Source organism: Eutrigla gurnardus (genome assembly GCF_963514095.1).
Source record: "Eutrigla gurnardus genome assembly, chromosome: 1".
Classification (NCBI taxonomy): Eukaryota; Metazoa; Chordata; class Actinopteri; order Perciformes; family Triglidae; genus Eutrigla; species Eutrigla gurnardus.
In genome coordinates, this window is record NC_139915.1 from 21334496 (window position 1) to 21350210 (window position 15715).

A 15715-nucleotide genomic window follows, 5' to 3' on the forward strand; every position below is an offset into this window, starting at 1 on the left:
TGAAAGAAGCTACAAGTTCCTTAATTCTCCTTCACAATACCTGAAATGTTATCCTGCTGGTGCCCCACATAATATCAGACACCCATCTAACTGAGCTTTTAATGGTCAGCGTATGGTAAATATAAATATAGCCATAAACGTGTAACGCCCTGTGGATGCATTTCAGCTGTGTCTCTTTTATAATTAATGGTGGTAGAGGAGGGGAAAGTGAAACCGGCCTTATCTCCATGGCTCCACTAACAACACACCAGGCTCGGGGAGTAACAACAGCAGTAAAACAGGCTAATGGACACCACAGTCCCCCCGTCACGCGGACACCACTACCCCCCGTCACGGACCTGACCCTCCTCGCGTCTACGCGTAGGCCTACTCGACTCAGGTGTGTGAGGGAGTGGATCCGCGCGCCACTCTCCTTCCCGCTGCTGCACAAGGGCCAAAGCCTCAGACATGCACAGCAAGGACTGCGTCAAAGTGGCCATCAGGGTCCGACCCTTCAACAAGGTCAGTGTGCAGCCGTCGAATATTTATTTCAGTATATATTTCCCTCTATTGTTATAGAATCACATGAAAGAATGCGTCAATATTTACCATGTTCTCTCCTTGCGCTGTTTAACTTTCTCCCTCCCATCAGAGAGAGAGGGACGCGGGCAGTCGATGTATTGTTTCCATGGCGACGAGCTCCATCACCATCCAGGACCCGCGTGACCTCCAGAGTCGTCGTTCGTTTTGTTTCGACTACGCCTACTGGTCCCACAGCGGCTTCGCGCGAGACCGCAGCGGGTTGCACGTGCCCGAAGAGCCCGGGGGACGATACGCCGACCAGGTCAGCGGCGAGGCGTCCTGCCGAATAGGCGGTCCATTCATTACAACCAAACAACACAGTCAACACCTTAGGCTACATCAAGCAGAACACCTAGAAAGTATAAATGTAGACAAGCTCCTAAAATAGCATCTCTACCTCCAGATGTGTGTGTTCCAGGACCTGGGGGAGGGTATACTGGAGAATGCACTGCAGGTAACAATCGTATATTTAACTGAAGTTTCATTCACATTTGTGTAACAAATGTATCACAAATCTGTCCAATTTAGATCTGCTCTAAAAGTGAAAGTGAAATGATGTCTGCAGGGTTACAATGCGACACTACTGGCCTATGGGCAGACCGGCTCGGGGAAGAGCTACTCGATGGTGGGCTATGGGCCTAACAAAGGCCTGGTTCCTAAACTCTGTGAGCGACTGTTTCAAGCCATTAGAGAAAACCAGGACAGCAAGCAGTGTCAGGTAAAGAGTGCATGGCTGCACACAGTGTCATTTGTAAGTGTGTTTTGGTTCTGAATGTCTTTGTTTTTGATGTCTGTGCAGGTCTTTTTCAGTATGTTGGAGATCTATAACGAGCAGGTAATTGTGAGGGAAAGCAGCTACTGTCTTTTTCCATTTGTGTAATCATCTCTTGTTTTTACTGGCTATTCCATTCATTAAGAAGTCACAGACTTGTTAAATGACCAGCACTCCCTCCGTCCTGAATCTCCATAATTTCCTCCGCCTCTGTGTAGGTGGTTGACCTGCTGTCTCGGGGGTCTCGTACTCCAGGGGGGCTCAGAGTCAGAGAAGAGCAGCAAAGAGGCTTCTATGTGGAGGGTCTCCGAACAGTCCCATGTGACAGTGCAATACAGGTAGAGTGATGGACAGAGAATATATATGCATACACTCACCGGCCACTTTATAAGGTACACCTTGCTAGTACCGGGTTGGACCCCCTTTTGCCTTCAGAACTGCCTTAATACTTCATGGCATAGATTCAACAAGGTACTGGAAACATTCCTCAGAGAGTTTGGTCCATATTGACATGATAGCATCACGCAGTTGCTGCAGATTTGTCGGCTGCACATCCATGATGTGAATCTCCCGTTCCACCACATCCCAAAGGTGCTCTATTGGATTAAGATCTGGTGACTGTGGAGGTCATTTGAGTACATTAAACTCATTGTCATGTTCAAGAAACCAGTCTGAGATGATTCGCGCTTTATGACATGGCGCGTTATCCTGCCGGAAGTAGCCATCAGAAGATGGGTACACTGTGGTCATAAAGGGATGGACATGGTCAGCAACAATACTCAGGTAGGCTGTGGCGTTGACATGATGCTCAATTGGTACTAATGGGCCCAAAGTGTGCCAAGAAAATATCCCCCACAACATTACACCACCACCACCAGCCTGAACCGTTGATACAAGGCAGGATGGATCCATGCTTTCATGTTGTTGACGCCAAATTCTGACCCTACCATCCGAATGTCGCAGCAGAAATGGAGACTCATCAGACCAGGCAACGTTTTTCCAATCTTCTATTGTCCAATTTTGGTGAGCCTGTGCGAATTGTAGCCTCAGTTTCCTGTTCTTAGCTGACAGGAGTGGCACCCGGTGTGGTCTTCTGCTGCTGTAGCCCATCCGCCTCAAGGTTCGACGTGTTGTGCGTTCAGAGATGCTCTTCTGCATACCTCGGTTGTAACAAGTGGTTATTTGCGTTACTGTTGCCTTTCTATCAGCTCGAACCAGTCTGGCCATTCTCCTCTGACCTCTGGCATCAACAAGGCATTTGCGCCCACAGAACTGCCGCTCACTGGATATTTTCTCATTTTCGGACCATTCTCTGTAAACCCTAGAGATGGTTGTGCGTGAAAATCCCAGTAGATCAGCAGTTTCTGAAATACTCAGACCAGCCCGTCTGGCACCAACAACCATGCCATGTTCAAAGTCACTTAAATCACCTTTCTTCCCCATTCTGATGCTCGGTTTGAACTGCAGCTGAAAATTATGCAATAATGCAAATTTGCGTTAACAAGCAGTTGGACAGGTGTACCTAATAAAGTGGCCGGTGAGTGTATATAGAGAGAGTGAAACACCTGTATGTACAGTAACAACATGTGTGAGACAGTGAAGCTGGAGAGATAAAACTGCCCTCGTTTCACATTTAAAGTCCTGAGTGCCAGTTTTTATCATAGAATTATGATATAAGAGCCAGTAGGAAAAAAAATAAGAGCTTCAAGCAATGTTTACACATACTTCATGTATTCTTCCATATGTGCTGTTAGCGTTTTGTATTTGTAATGATGTCAAGTCATGACTTTAAAATGTAGGTGGAGCAGTTGATGGAACAAGGGACCAGGACCCGAACCACCGCCGCCACTCACATGAACGCCAATAGTAGCCGCTCGCACATGCTAATTATCCTCCAGCTCAAACAGGTGAGTGGCTCCACTTTCAGCCCTACGACATGACACACATTCTCCAAGATTCACATTCGTCTATCACAGCAGTTAAAAGTCACACTAAATTGATGTTATGTTATGTCATTTAGCTGCACATGGACAACCAGGTCTCTGTGTCTTTAGGTGTCAGAACACTATCTCCAGGTTTGTTATTGACATCACTGTGACTTCCCGTAAGATCTTTTCCAAAGAGAGCATCACAAAGCAGTCCAACATCAACTTGGTGGACTTGGCTGGCAGCGAGCGCCAGCGGTCGTCGGGGTCGGAGGCCGACAGACTCAAAGAGGGCGCAGCCATCAACCTGAGCCTAACCACCCTGGGCAATGTTATCAGGTTGGTGTTAGTACCTTTTTATCAACGCTTAGCTTGCTTTATCCATCTCTTTTACATCCTCTTCTCTCCTCCAGCTCCCTCGCTGATGTAGCGGTGGGGAGGAAGGTCATCCACATCCCCTACAGAGACTCTGTTCTCACCAAGCTGCTGCAGTCTGCCCTGGGGGGCAACAGTCGCACTGTTATGGTAACTTAAAAAAATAGTGTTAACACACAGTGATGCATTATGTTCATGGAGTTATTTCTAATTGTGGACATCTATCAATTTTCCAGATTGCCACGCTGAGCCCAGCTGATATCTGCTATGAGGAGTCTCTCTCAACTCTGCGCTATGCTGAGAGGTGCAACACACCATTTCTGCAGTGTATTTAGCATGATAAAGAAACACGTGCTAAAACTGATATGCTAATTCCACATAGTCATGCCTTGCTGTCTCTTTTTGGCCCTTCACTCATATCTGTTCTGTTCCACCTGTACCTCACCCGTTGTGTCTCCCCACCTCCCTCACCTCTTTAGGGCAAAGCGCATCCAGAACCGAGCAGTGGTGAACGAGAGTCCCACCGAGCGCCTGGTTAAAGAGTTAAAGGCTGAGAACGGCAGACTGCTGCAACGACTGAGCCGGCTGGGCCAGGAGGGCCGCAGAGCTAACGACGAGACCAGTAAGACTCACGTTTGGAATAGAAAAGAGTAGAATTTAGCAGGAGAGGTCAGTGTGTGTGTGTGTGTGTGTGTGTGTGTGTTCAGAGGAGCTCCGTCAGCTGCTGACCCATAACGAGCTCCAGATCCGAGCCATTCAGACTCTGTGGGAACAACACCTGCAGGAGGCGCTCAAGGACTGGGAGCAACAATATGCCACCATCACACAGGTACACACATACACCATCAGAGATGCACACTCTCGGGAGTTTCCGCAGTTTCAGGTGAGCTTTGGGAAAACTAATGAACACAGAAATGTAATGCCCCCAGTGGAGGTTTGGTGTATACATCTTTTACAAGAACCAAGTGAATATTTGGAGTGCTCTCTTGTCTCTCTGCTCCTCCCTGTCAGGAGAGGAGGATGATGCAGATGCATCCCTACATCCTGAACATCAACGAGGATGTTCAGCTGTCGGGGGTGGTCAAGCTTTTCATTCAGGAGGGTAACTGTATCTCTCTTTATATTGTGATGAATATCTTGCTCAGTGCACCTTGTAGAGAAGAATATATTGGGAATGGAGAATGCCCTACAGGCAAGTAGGCTAGAGAGTTATGAAAGTGTTACCACTTATTAATACCATTTTGTGTTCCAGGTGAATGGGATATCGGCCTCTGTGATTCTTCCCCGAGATCCATCTCTATCAAGGGCCTAGGGTGAGATTACATCACATCAAGATCACATCAATAGGGCAAGTATAGTGAGATTAGAGACACTCAAGTCTATACATGATGTCTAAAAGGTAATGATGTAATTGATTAGTGATCTGTTTTCCTGCATTCCAGCAAGTGCATGCTGGGATAGGCTGCAGGCTCTTTTAGAAAATAAGCAATCGACTAAAATGATATACATATGAGTGTCGGCTTGTCTGGAAGCTCAGTAATCAGACACACATCACTTATAAAATCTCATCATTGAGTTCATACACACACACAATTATATCTGCATATGCACGTGTGTTTTTGTGTGCCAGGATCCAGGAAAGTCATGCTGTGTTTAGGAATGAACAGCGCCGGGTTACACTGACTCCACTGGCAGGGTCAAAGGTCATTGTCAATGGCAACGCTGTCTTCCAGCCAACTGAGCTGCAGCACCTGGTGGGTGCCAACACATACACAAACTTTATGCACATCTTTTTCTCTTCTGTCATAAAAAAAAGTGTAAAAAGTCCTAGTACAGTATTTCATAGAAATATAATAATGCCATAGTAAGCTATCAAAAATATTTTTAGAAATACCATATTATAATATATAATAAAGTTGTACTATAAGACTTCATTAAATTAATAATATTGTATGTAATAAAAACTGTCATAGTATAGTGTGCCACAAAAATGTCAAAGTATAGTATGTAATAGAAATGTCATTAAAGAAAAGGCCAGAGTATGTCATAAAAATGTCCCTGTAGGACCGTCTCATTCTCGGCTCCAACTGTACCTATCTGTTCATCGGTTATCCCTCTGAGAGGGGCGGCGATGACTGGAGTCGCTATGACTACGACTACTTCCAGTCTGAACTGGCTGCTGCTGAGGGCATCCACCTGGGTGAGCAGAAGGATCAATAGCAGGAAGTAAAGGAGGTTTAGGAAACCATATCATCTATGTGTCTGTGTTTAGAGGAGTCAAGGGCTGGGTCCAGTCAAACAGAGCCCAGTCTGCTGGCCGTCTTCTACGACTACATAAAACTGATGCCGATGGTGGCTGAGGCCAACCAGATGAGCCAGGAAATGAACAAGGTAATGCACAGTTTTTATGCTCTCATGTGTGTTAAAAGAATTTGCCCGTAACTGAATAAATTCACCCAAGGAGGAGATCAGAGACAGAAGTAAAGTCGACGTCTGACTTTAATCTTGATCAAGAGGAGCAGTTACAATGCAACAACGTGTGAAGATGCTACAGAGAAAATGCTCAAATCATTGTTGTGACTTGAGTCTTTTAAAGGCACAGGAGATAATGCGTCAATGACAGTTAATCTTCATGCAGAACAAGACATCATGACTACCAGGCCTCTGATAACATTTAGGTCAGCAATGGGGATACTAAAGTAATAAACAGTTTAACACATAAAGCTCTAACCTGAACAAGGAAAACTTTAAGACATGAGGTTATACAAAATTCTTATAACAATGTGGTCATCATCGGTATGTATTAACAATGGATAAACGCCTGCTGTTTATCATCTGCCATGTTTGTAGGGGGTGGAGTTTAAGCTGGAGATCAAGAATTTGGCACTGTCGGATTCAAAAGGCCATGATCTGCAGAAGGAGATCGTTGTCAGGGTCACTTCTATGGGAAGGAAGCAGGTGCTACCTCTCTCCTTCTGTGTGTGTGTTTTTTTTTTGTCACATGCAATCATTCATAAGCTTGTATAATTCCAATCTCAATGTAGGTTTGAGTTCAGGTCTTTTCTTTGTCCAAACCATTTTCACACTCCCTCCCAGGTGTGGCTGTGGTCCAAGGCCAAGTTTGTGAACCGTAAATTCCTGATGGAAGAAGCCTACCAGCAGCATCAGGTTGAGCAGAGCAGAGACTGGAGAGATTGTTACTTGTGTATTTCAAAAATGTAGTGAGATACTGTACACAAATCAGATTTTACACAGACTGCAAGAGAAACAAACTTATTTCAAAAACTGTCAACGAAATGTAAAAATGTCGCACACAAAAGAAAGCAGTTGCATATGGGATTTGCAGACATGAATTATGTATTTATTGAATTTTTCTTCTTAAAATTCATGAATATATGATTAGAGTTCAAATAAGTGAAAGGGGCAGGAGAGGAGACTCACAACGCCATAACCATAGAGAGGTGTTATCTCATAGTGATTTGATTTTAAAAGCATTGTAGCCTTATGGGATGGGAGCCGGACTTAGAAAATCTAAAATACAATGATGTCTGCACAGTCAACACTATCTGCCTTTTACCATTGATAGTATCACATTTCAGAGCACTAACTCTTTAAATTCAGTCTGCCCATGTTTCCTGCTGCCAGAGAGTAGATGGGCTGTCTACAGCTGCCTTACCCAGAGATAAAGACCCTTTTTGGGATCCTGTGGAGCCTCTGCTTCTGGGCACTGCTCACCTCTGGCTCCAGTCTTTAGCCTTCCGCATCCCTTTGGAAGAGCAACTTGAGGTTTGCGGCATACATGCATACATACATACACTCACTCGTACTCCTTTGGCAATACTGCACTGAAGGTGAGTATCACAGAGCGATATTGAATTGATAATCTCTGTTGGCAGGTGCTGGGGTCAGAGGGCACCCAGGAGGCCATTCTACAAGCACAGCTGGTTCCCTGCACCTCAACTGGACTGTATGACACACACACACACACACACACACACACACACACACACACACACACACACACACACACACACACACAGAGATAGAGGGATAGGTAGATGTAATCATTTCCAATATTTGCAACATGTAATCTGTTTCCATATTTTTTGCTATTTAGCCTTTTTAAAAAGAACATTTTTGCTGCGTCATCTGACAGCACTATATATTACATTTATATGACCACAATAACACAGTGTCACATTCTCCCCATTTTTCTAAGGTGCTCCATTTGAAAACTTCAATAGAAGCTTATAGAAGAGAAGAGATGCATTAGTAAGTAATTGTTTTCACCTTCCAGCCCTCTGGGTGAAGATGACATTCTGATCGACCCGTCTGAGTTACTGGGTCGACGACTGGACTTCCAGCTGGTCCTGGAACAGTGTTGTGGCCTCCGCTGGATCAGAGAGGCACACAACAGAGGGGTCCAAATTGGGTGAGGCATACAGGGCCTAATGTAGAGGCATGAAAGATACTTGAAGTACAGGGAGGATATTTGATAATTTGTGTATGTCATAGGAATTCCCAGTACCTTAGGGTGGACATTTCCTGTTTTCAGTGCTGTAAAGATTGAAAGTATTATGATAGAACAAGGGAATATAAATTTGGATTCATACTAGTGAGATACCGTTCTTCGCTCTTCCCCCACTCAGTTTCAGGTTTTTTGACTGCACTCAGCCTCTCTACTCTCCGGCTGTGTGGCACAATATCAATCCTCTTATGGATCACAGAGTTCAGTTCGCCTCCCTTCACACCTCCCAAAGTCTGTTGGACTATCTGCAGAGCAGCGCTGTGGTGCTGGAGCTCTGGGGCCTACAAGGTGAGGATGAAGAGACAAACTCCATATTTTTTTTTTATTTCAGTAAATATTCAGTATGTAGTTATGATTACTTGAATACTATTTCATACTGCTGTATTATTGCATTTCACAGCAAAGCCCAAAATGAAAGTGATCAGATATTACCCTGCTGTAACACATCCCTCAGACTTGCAGACATGAATTAGAGGATAGGATAGGAAGATAGAGCTTTATTAATCCTGACATTGAATAAGAAAAAAATAGTCCAAAATATGAACATGCATACAAACAAGTGAGTAATAGCTATAAAGTGTATAAGAAGTAGCACAACACTAGTGCAAAATAGAAAAGCATGTATTTGATAAAAAATGGAATGGTTAAAAAAAAAGTAAAACTAAATGAGTAACATAAATTTGCAACACGGATGTTCATATGATACCCTAAGTTGGAAAGGTTTCAAGTCATTACAATAAATGTACAAGAGACAAGGTATGATTAAAGCTGCTGTGTTGGTTATCTGTTCCAGAGGGTTGTTCTGACCTGCTGTCATCTCTAGAGGGAGTGAGGATGACGACAGAGGGGATCTTTATCATCGAAGAGGCGGGCCCAACAGACACCGCAGTAAGTTTGATGTTGACTGTGTGTTCCTGCATCAGGAACAGCCTTTCTTTTTGATGCGTTTCTAAAACTGGGTATGAAACTTGTAAAAGATTCACTAAAACTTTCGATTAATGAGGCAAACATTTGAAGAACGTGCTTATATGAATCTGTGTGTGTGCTGCAGCCTGTAGACTCTGCAGACGTCAGCTGTTCGGTGAGAGCTCTTCAACAGGACTTGGAGGAGCTGAAGAGTGTTAATGCTTCACTGAGAAAAGAAAATCATAGTCTAAGAGAACAACTAGACGTTGCTCGGAATGGTAACTGAAACATGCATGACACACACATTGGGACCAAAGTGCAGTTTACTTCTGCCTATCCTAAACCTTCCAGAGCAATGACGACATGATTTGTCGACTAAATGTTTTACAGAGCAAAATATTCCCTTTCATAACATTTCTTCCTCTGTGCGTTAGGCGGGGAGAGTGTGCGTGGTCGGTCGGTGCGTCCGAGCTGTGATGCAGAGTTTGCTCGAGCTCTCAAGGTTTTCTACCACAGTATGACCTCAGTCAGGGCTCAGCTGCAGCACCTGCGCAGACACAGGTTCAGTGTACGTATCTCTGTCTGTCTTACTACAATAATGCCTTGTGTAAACCTTTGATAGCAGTTAATCAACACAGATCTGTAGAGAACAATACACAATCAGGCACACACCAGCAGAAGAACAGATGAGGATTTAAAATAATTGTCCTATTTAAGTTACTTCAAAGATTTTCCTTTAAACTTAGTCATGGGATTTAATTCCCATCACACTTTTCAGGGATTTTCAGGGGGAAAAAGTGAATTAAAAGGTTTTATGGTCTTTGATATACATTTTTTTTAAATGTACAATTATTATTTTTGTTCTTTCGTCATGATGGAAAAGTACCAAGTAGAATTAAAAGTGAGTTGCTGATATTAAGCGCTAGAGTTGGTGTATGGTTACACATGTATGGTTAACTGTTGATTGAGATTACGGGTTCCTGTTGTTTCCAGGAGGAATCCGACCTGCTGGGGATCAGGCTGTTTGTGGATGAGCAGAGTCGCCTGCTGAGGGACTTCTCCGAACATCTGGAACAGAGCGTCTCCGCTCTGAAACAAGATGTAGCTGCCATCGTTCGCCGCAAACGAGAACGATCAGGAATCTGGTTTTAAACGAGTGACAGTTTTACAAAGTATCAACAAGGTGAATGTCCCTTCTCATTCTTTATTTAACTACACTGCAGATGTTTTCAATGTAAAGTGTGTGTGGGGAGTAATGTTAAGGAGCTGTTTCCATAGTGTTATTTTTAAAACCAAACATTAATGAAAGGTTAAAGATTACGATTAGTTACATAAAGTAATGAAGGAAAACGGTGCTACTGAGCATGGCACTTTTGCCTAATGTACAAGATGGGTCGTATTTGTCATTTGACACAAAAGGAGCATTAGTTTTTTACCTGTAAAAGAGTAAAAACCAGGTGTGGTAGCAAGGTTAGGTGGCAAGAACATTACACAAGTTTAGTATATATTTAGTATTTAGTATCCAGCATAATAAAGCACTGAAGTCTATAAAATGTTTATTAGACTGCATGTAAAAGAAGTTATTACAGTCCCAAACTGCAAATAAATTAAAAAGCAAATACAACTGAAGTTTCAAAATTCACAATGTTTTTTTTTTAAACCATCAAATGTTTCATATTTTCAAGCGATTGTAGTTCACTCTGAAGCTGTATCACAGCTTGAAAACATGGAGCAATGAAAGCTCTTCTTCCTCATGCCTTAATATGGGGGACAGACTTATGTGAATGAACAAGAATATATTTAATAGCTGAAAAGGGGAGGCTTCCTCTTGAGTTCAGTGATGATGTTTTTGTAATGTCCAATTCAGAGATAAAAGCACAACGGTTAATGTTTGTGAGCAGTCACAAATTGCAAAAGTACAGACAGCTGCTGTAGGTCCAAAAAAGGATAAGCGTGGGCACATTTGCAGGAGAGGCAGAAGGTAGAGTTGAGGCAGATTAGTCATCAGATAGGACGGAGCGATCTATGTACAACAGATATGCAGGTAGGTGGTTGGTCATGAGAAACTTAGAACAGGTGTAGATGGACAAACATGATCAGACAGACGGAGGAGAGGCAGCAGTTAAAGACCGGAGATTTGCGAAGTACATTTGAACTGAAAAACCCCCCCACCATTAAGCCAACTGTAAGAAAGACGGCGATATCCTAGATGTCTGTTATAAGGTAGGCCCTGCCAGTCAAATAAAGTGTGTTTGATTTGGTTTCCATTTGATTTTTCAGAAATGAGCACCACAATTTTTACTGAACTGACCTAAATGATATTGTGTTTGCACATGCAGAGAAGGCTGAGGTTAAAGGTGAGGTAGGTTAATTGGGAACAAAACACAAACCATAGAAAAACATTTACAATATTCAGTACACTTCCTGCAACATTTAATCAAATGTAAAATTATGTCAGAAAATTTAGCAATTTGGGAAGTTTTACTTTTTCTAATTTCACTACCAATTGTCTGCACCTCTGAGTTCTATGTCCGAACAACAAAACACAAGCTATATACAGTAGCAGTTTAAGTACATGAAAATCACATTAGAAAAAAGCACTTTCTCTCAAAAATAACCTTTCAGCCTTGTGTGTGCCAGATTTCAGAATAGAAGCATTGTTATCAGTTTTTATTTTTAAATTGCACTCCAGTCGATCGAACGGAGAGATGGATGTACTCTGGTTATCAGCCGAATAGTATATCTTGTGGATTCTATGACACAGATTGGCTGACAACTGAACTTCAAGCAGCCTTCTCTGTCAAGCCCATGCTTGTCCCGTGTAGAAAAATAAGTACTAAATGGTTTTTGGAGGCCAAAAAGCAGCTTGGGTGTGTCTAAGTGCAGACTCATTTCACCCTATCAGGTCCGTATTGTATCCCCATTTTTCTGACTGTTACAACCCTTTTACAATCTGGGTTACACAAATCTTCAAGCTTCCTCCATCATCCTTTCTCTGCTCACCACTGGAGGAGGGAATTGAAGTTCAAAACATATTACCACTTTCAGCAGCAGACAGACAATTTTCACAGTATAAAAATATTCACTAAACCACAAAGAGTTCCACAAGTTCACATTAAGCCCATATTTATCAGTCTCTGTTGCCACGCAACGATGAATATCATTTAAGACCTGCAGTCCAGAGCAAACAAAAACTGATTAATCTCAAGTCTCAGTCAAGACTGACACTCAAATAAGTCAACTTTGGTAATGTCTCACATTACCAGGAGAGTGGGCAAATCAGTGAAGATTGTTACAAAAGCAATACTCTGCAATGTTCACAGATTTGATCATATTCATGTCGGTCCTGCAAGATGGTGAAAGATCATGATTTGGAAATAACATCACCATAAGTCTAAAAGTGTTCTTGTCTATAAATTGTGATGACGTTGCTTTCCTACTTTTTCAGTGTGTCCTATCCAGTGCTAGCTCTGGTTTACCTGGTCACAACCAAAGTGATACCTGAATAACGTAAGAATCACTGATGTCGTCAAACATCTGAGGAGATGGATGTATTCTCGTTTGCTCAGCCTGTTCGAGTCGAGCCATGTAAATTCAAATAATTACGTCAACGAATTTCAGTTTTTGAAATACAAACTGAATCGAAGAGGAATCAGTGAAGTTTGTTGACTGAAATGTGTGAGCCACATTGCTAACAAATGATCAGCAAGTAAAGGACACCCAAAAATCACCACCACCGCACTCACGTACTCAACCTTCATAGAGGAAAATGCTTACACACTAAACAAAGGGATGTGTATCAGTAGAGGCAAAACTTCTTTTAAACCCATCAACAGCATCCTTATAAATATCTCTTCTCAGGTGCTGGTGACATCATTCTCAGCAGCTTGACTGTCACTTCCTGTTGTTCCGTGGGTGATGAGCGTTGGTGGGGCTTCAGATACATCTTGCCGGCTGCTGTGCCTTGAGTGGCTGGCTATCTGATGGAGGCTGCTGTGAGCGGAGAGCGGGTGGTTGAGACGTGGCATGCTGCCATGGAAACTCCTCTCCTGTGTACCTCGGTAAACCATAGGATCACTCCTGAGGGGGGAGAGGCAAGAGGCAATATAGGTATTAGTTAGATTAATCTCATTCTTTGTCAGACAGACATTTTTTCCCCCCTGCTCTACCTGTCATCACGAATGCGGCGCAGGCTGCCGTGGTAGCTGGCCTTGCTGTGGACACTGCTGGCCTTACTCCTGGTGGAGGTTGGGTGGCCTTGGTGAGGTTTGACTGGTTCGTCAAGGTCGTCCAGGACAGCCAAGTGGGTGGAAGAGGCATGGGTAGATGTGCCCTAAAGGAGAATGACAGATCAGATAGATGCAATACGTATTGGCATTAGACTCTGGGACAGAGATTTTCCCCATACATTTTAAGTATGGCAAAAATATATCCATCCATCCATCGTCTACCGCTTATCCTGTATTCAGGGTCGCGGGGGGACTGGCCGATCCCAGCCTTTTATTAGGTGAAGGCAGGGTACACCCTGGACAGGACGCCAGTCTATCGCAGGGCCGACATGTAGAGACAAACAACCATTCACACTTACATTCACACCTACGGGCAATTTAGAGTCATCAATGAACCTATCCCCATCCTGCATGTCTTTGGACTGTGGGAGGAAGCCGGAGGACCTGGAGAGAACCCACGCTGACACGGGGAGAACATGCAATCTCCACACAGAAGGAGCCTGGGCCGACCCGGGAATCGAACCCGCGACCCTCTTGCTGTGAGGTGACAGTGCTACCCACTACACCACCGTGCAGCAAAAATATATCATTAGATTTAAAAAAAAATTATATTCTGTATCTGCTCATTCCTTCACTCCAATTAAGCTATTGTACTGTAACTTCAGTCCAAGTGATATACTGTAGCATGTTGAAAAACATCATAGTATAGCATGTCAAAAAGTCATAAAAAAGGTCAGTTATAGCATGTCAAAAATATCAAAAAGTCATGGCACAACATGTTGAAAAAGGTCATAGTGTAAGCATGTTGAAAAAAGTAATAAACCATGAATGTTATACTGTGATGATCAGTAATGGACTGTGGGTTATACTGTTATGGACTGTGATGATCAGTAATGTGCTGTGAGTTGTCGAAAAAAGAGTTATTGGAAAAATTCATAGTATAACATGTCGAAAAAAGTCGCAAAAAAGTCATACCATAGCATGTAAAAAAAATAGTCACATAAAAGTCACAGCATGTCACAAAAAGTCACAAAAAGTTGCATAAAAGTCATAGGTTGCAGTCGAAAAGTCAAAAAATTTGGTCCTAACTCCTATTACTAAAGCCTTTTCCTTGACCTCTGGGGAAACCGTCACGGGGTTAAGGAAAGTTGGAAGGAGAATTCAAAAGGATTTATGAAGAGTCGACCATAGTATAGCATGTTGAAAAAAAGTCATAGTATAGCATGTTGGAGAAAAAAAATGTCATTGTACGTCCAAAAAAAGAGCTAATACTGAACTACAGATACAACTACTTGTCCTGTTACTTCAACAACTAGTATTACACTCACTGTTGAATTTGCAGTCCTACCTGAGTGGATGTTCCTCTGGATTTTCTGACAATGGGGGTGTTGGGTTCACGCAGCAGAGACTGGGCAAAGTCTGGCTCCTGCAGCACCTGACGAGACTCGTTAACCCCACTACTGTGGGGGGGTTTGCATAATTAAGTAATGTGTGCATGTTTGTGTGTGACTTTCACACAGAAAATGAATTGTTAGATAGATAGATATTATTATCCAATAGCCTAATCAGATATGCAGTACATGTACCGTGTACTTGTACAAGCTAGTTTTAATTCTACCCTTGGAAAAAAAACTGACCAAATAAGCCAAAACAAAAAAAATGTAAATCATCTTATCTCTCTTCTTACTCTTTGCGTCTGCGTCCATTAAAGAAGCCGGCCCATTCAAAACAGGTCTTTTTGCTGCCCACCCAGAAAACAGAGGGGATCCCCACCACCAACATCATCAGATATTTAATCAGGAACAAAACCATGGCTGGTCGGCTTGTTTGCTCCACCTAAAGGGAACAGAAATATTAACTGCGTCAGAGGGTGTTAAAAATACAGGCTGTAATGTAAAAGAGCGCAATGAGTATAACTATATTATCATTGCATTTAAGAACTAAAATGCAGAAATATTTCCTCAACAGTAACATTGTAACCAAATATGAAATACTACAGATGCCCCTGAAACTATTTGCACATTAAGTGGATCGAAATAATCCAACAGTGACAAGTGTTTTGAATTGTGGAAGAGGGGAGGTAATCCTAGGGAAACCCAGCTGCTTCAGCAGCTGAACTGCACTTGGGAGGCAGCAACTGTGGTCTTGAATTTTGATGCAGGATACAATATCTTCCACCAGAGGACAGAAGTTAACAGCAGTTGTGTAGATTGAGGGCTGAGGGGTAAGCATGTTGAGTTTTGAAACATAAAAAGACAGCAACTTGAGTTAGTTGTGTAAAGTGTATTTAAAAGGTAAGTTATACAGTAGTTCTTCACTAAGCCATTTTCCCCCTGAAAGATTAAACTCCACAGAGGAACCATCAAGCACACAACTGCTGAGATCACAAGAGTAATTTTTATGCAGCACCAAAATAAGC

At 42.8% G+C, this 15715-nt stretch overlaps 2 protein-coding genes across 10 annotated transcripts in view; one reads left to right on the plus strand and one right to left on the minus strand.

Annotated features, from left to right (window-relative positions):
- The first annotated feature begins 422 nt into the window (after positions 1-422).
- kif28 (kinesin family member 28) overlaps positions 423-15715 on the plus strand; it is a 183067-nt gene continuing 167774 nt past the window's right edge. For 3 of the 7 annotated variants that reach the window (XM_084006703.1, XM_084006705.1, XM_084006706.1), the window contains exons 1-27: positions 423-501; positions 632-823; positions 965-1015; positions 1127-1279; positions 1361-1396; positions 1552-1671; positions 3133-3240; positions 3443-3597; positions 3672-3783; positions 3870-3937; positions 4113-4255; positions 4341-4462; positions 4645-4735; positions 4886-4946; positions 5264-5387; positions 5698-5833; positions 5906-6024; positions 6484-6591; positions 6730-6801; positions 7255-7419; positions 7530-7600; positions 7931-8065; positions 8283-8449; positions 8955-9049; positions 9213-9345; positions 9502-9635; positions 10061-10250. In XM_084006703.1, the coding sequence (XP_083862829.1) occupies positions 448-501; positions 632-823; positions 965-1015; positions 1127-1279; positions 1361-1396; positions 1552-1671; positions 3133-3240; positions 3443-3597; positions 3672-3783; positions 3870-3937; positions 4113-4255; positions 4341-4462; positions 4645-4735; positions 4886-4946; positions 5264-5387; positions 5698-5833; positions 5906-6024; positions 6484-6591; positions 6730-6801; positions 7255-7419; positions 7530-7600; positions 7931-8065; positions 8283-8449; positions 8955-9049; positions 9213-9345; positions 9502-9635; positions 10061-10219 (3084 nt within the window). In that variant the 5' untranslated portion in view covers positions 423-447 and the 3' untranslated portion in view covers positions 10220-10250. Of the gene's footprint in view, positions 502-631; positions 824-964; positions 1016-1126; positions 1280-1360; positions 1397-1551; positions 1672-3132; positions 3241-3442; positions 3598-3671; positions 3784-3869; positions 3938-4112; positions 4256-4340; positions 4463-4644; positions 4736-4885; positions 4947-5263; positions 5388-5697; positions 5834-5905; positions 6025-6483; positions 6592-6729; positions 6802-7254; positions 7420-7529; positions 7601-7930; positions 8066-8282; positions 8450-8954; positions 9050-9212; positions 9346-9501; positions 9636-10060; positions 12906-15715 lie in introns of those variants that run through there. The other 4 variants (XM_084006704.1, XM_084006702.1, XM_084006707.1 and 1 more) reach the window with 4 other exon arrangements.
- Positions 12918-15715, minus strand: part of LOC311011776 (frizzled-3-like) — a 39653-nt gene continuing 36855 nt past the window's right edge. The window contains exons 8-11 of one of the 3 annotated variants that reach the window (XM_084006904.1): positions 14984-15132; positions 14645-14753; positions 13237-13400; positions 12918-13147 (exon numbers count right to left, since the gene is read on the minus strand). In XM_084006904.1, coding sequence (XP_083863030.1) covers positions 12925-13147; positions 13237-13400; positions 14645-14753; positions 14984-15132 — 645 coding nt within the window. In that variant the 3' untranslated portion in view covers positions 12918-12924. Of the gene's footprint in view, positions 13148-13236; positions 13401-14644; positions 14757-14983; positions 15133-15715 lie in introns of all 3 variants that reach the window. The other 2 variants (XM_084006903.1, XM_084006905.1) reach the window with 2 other exon arrangements.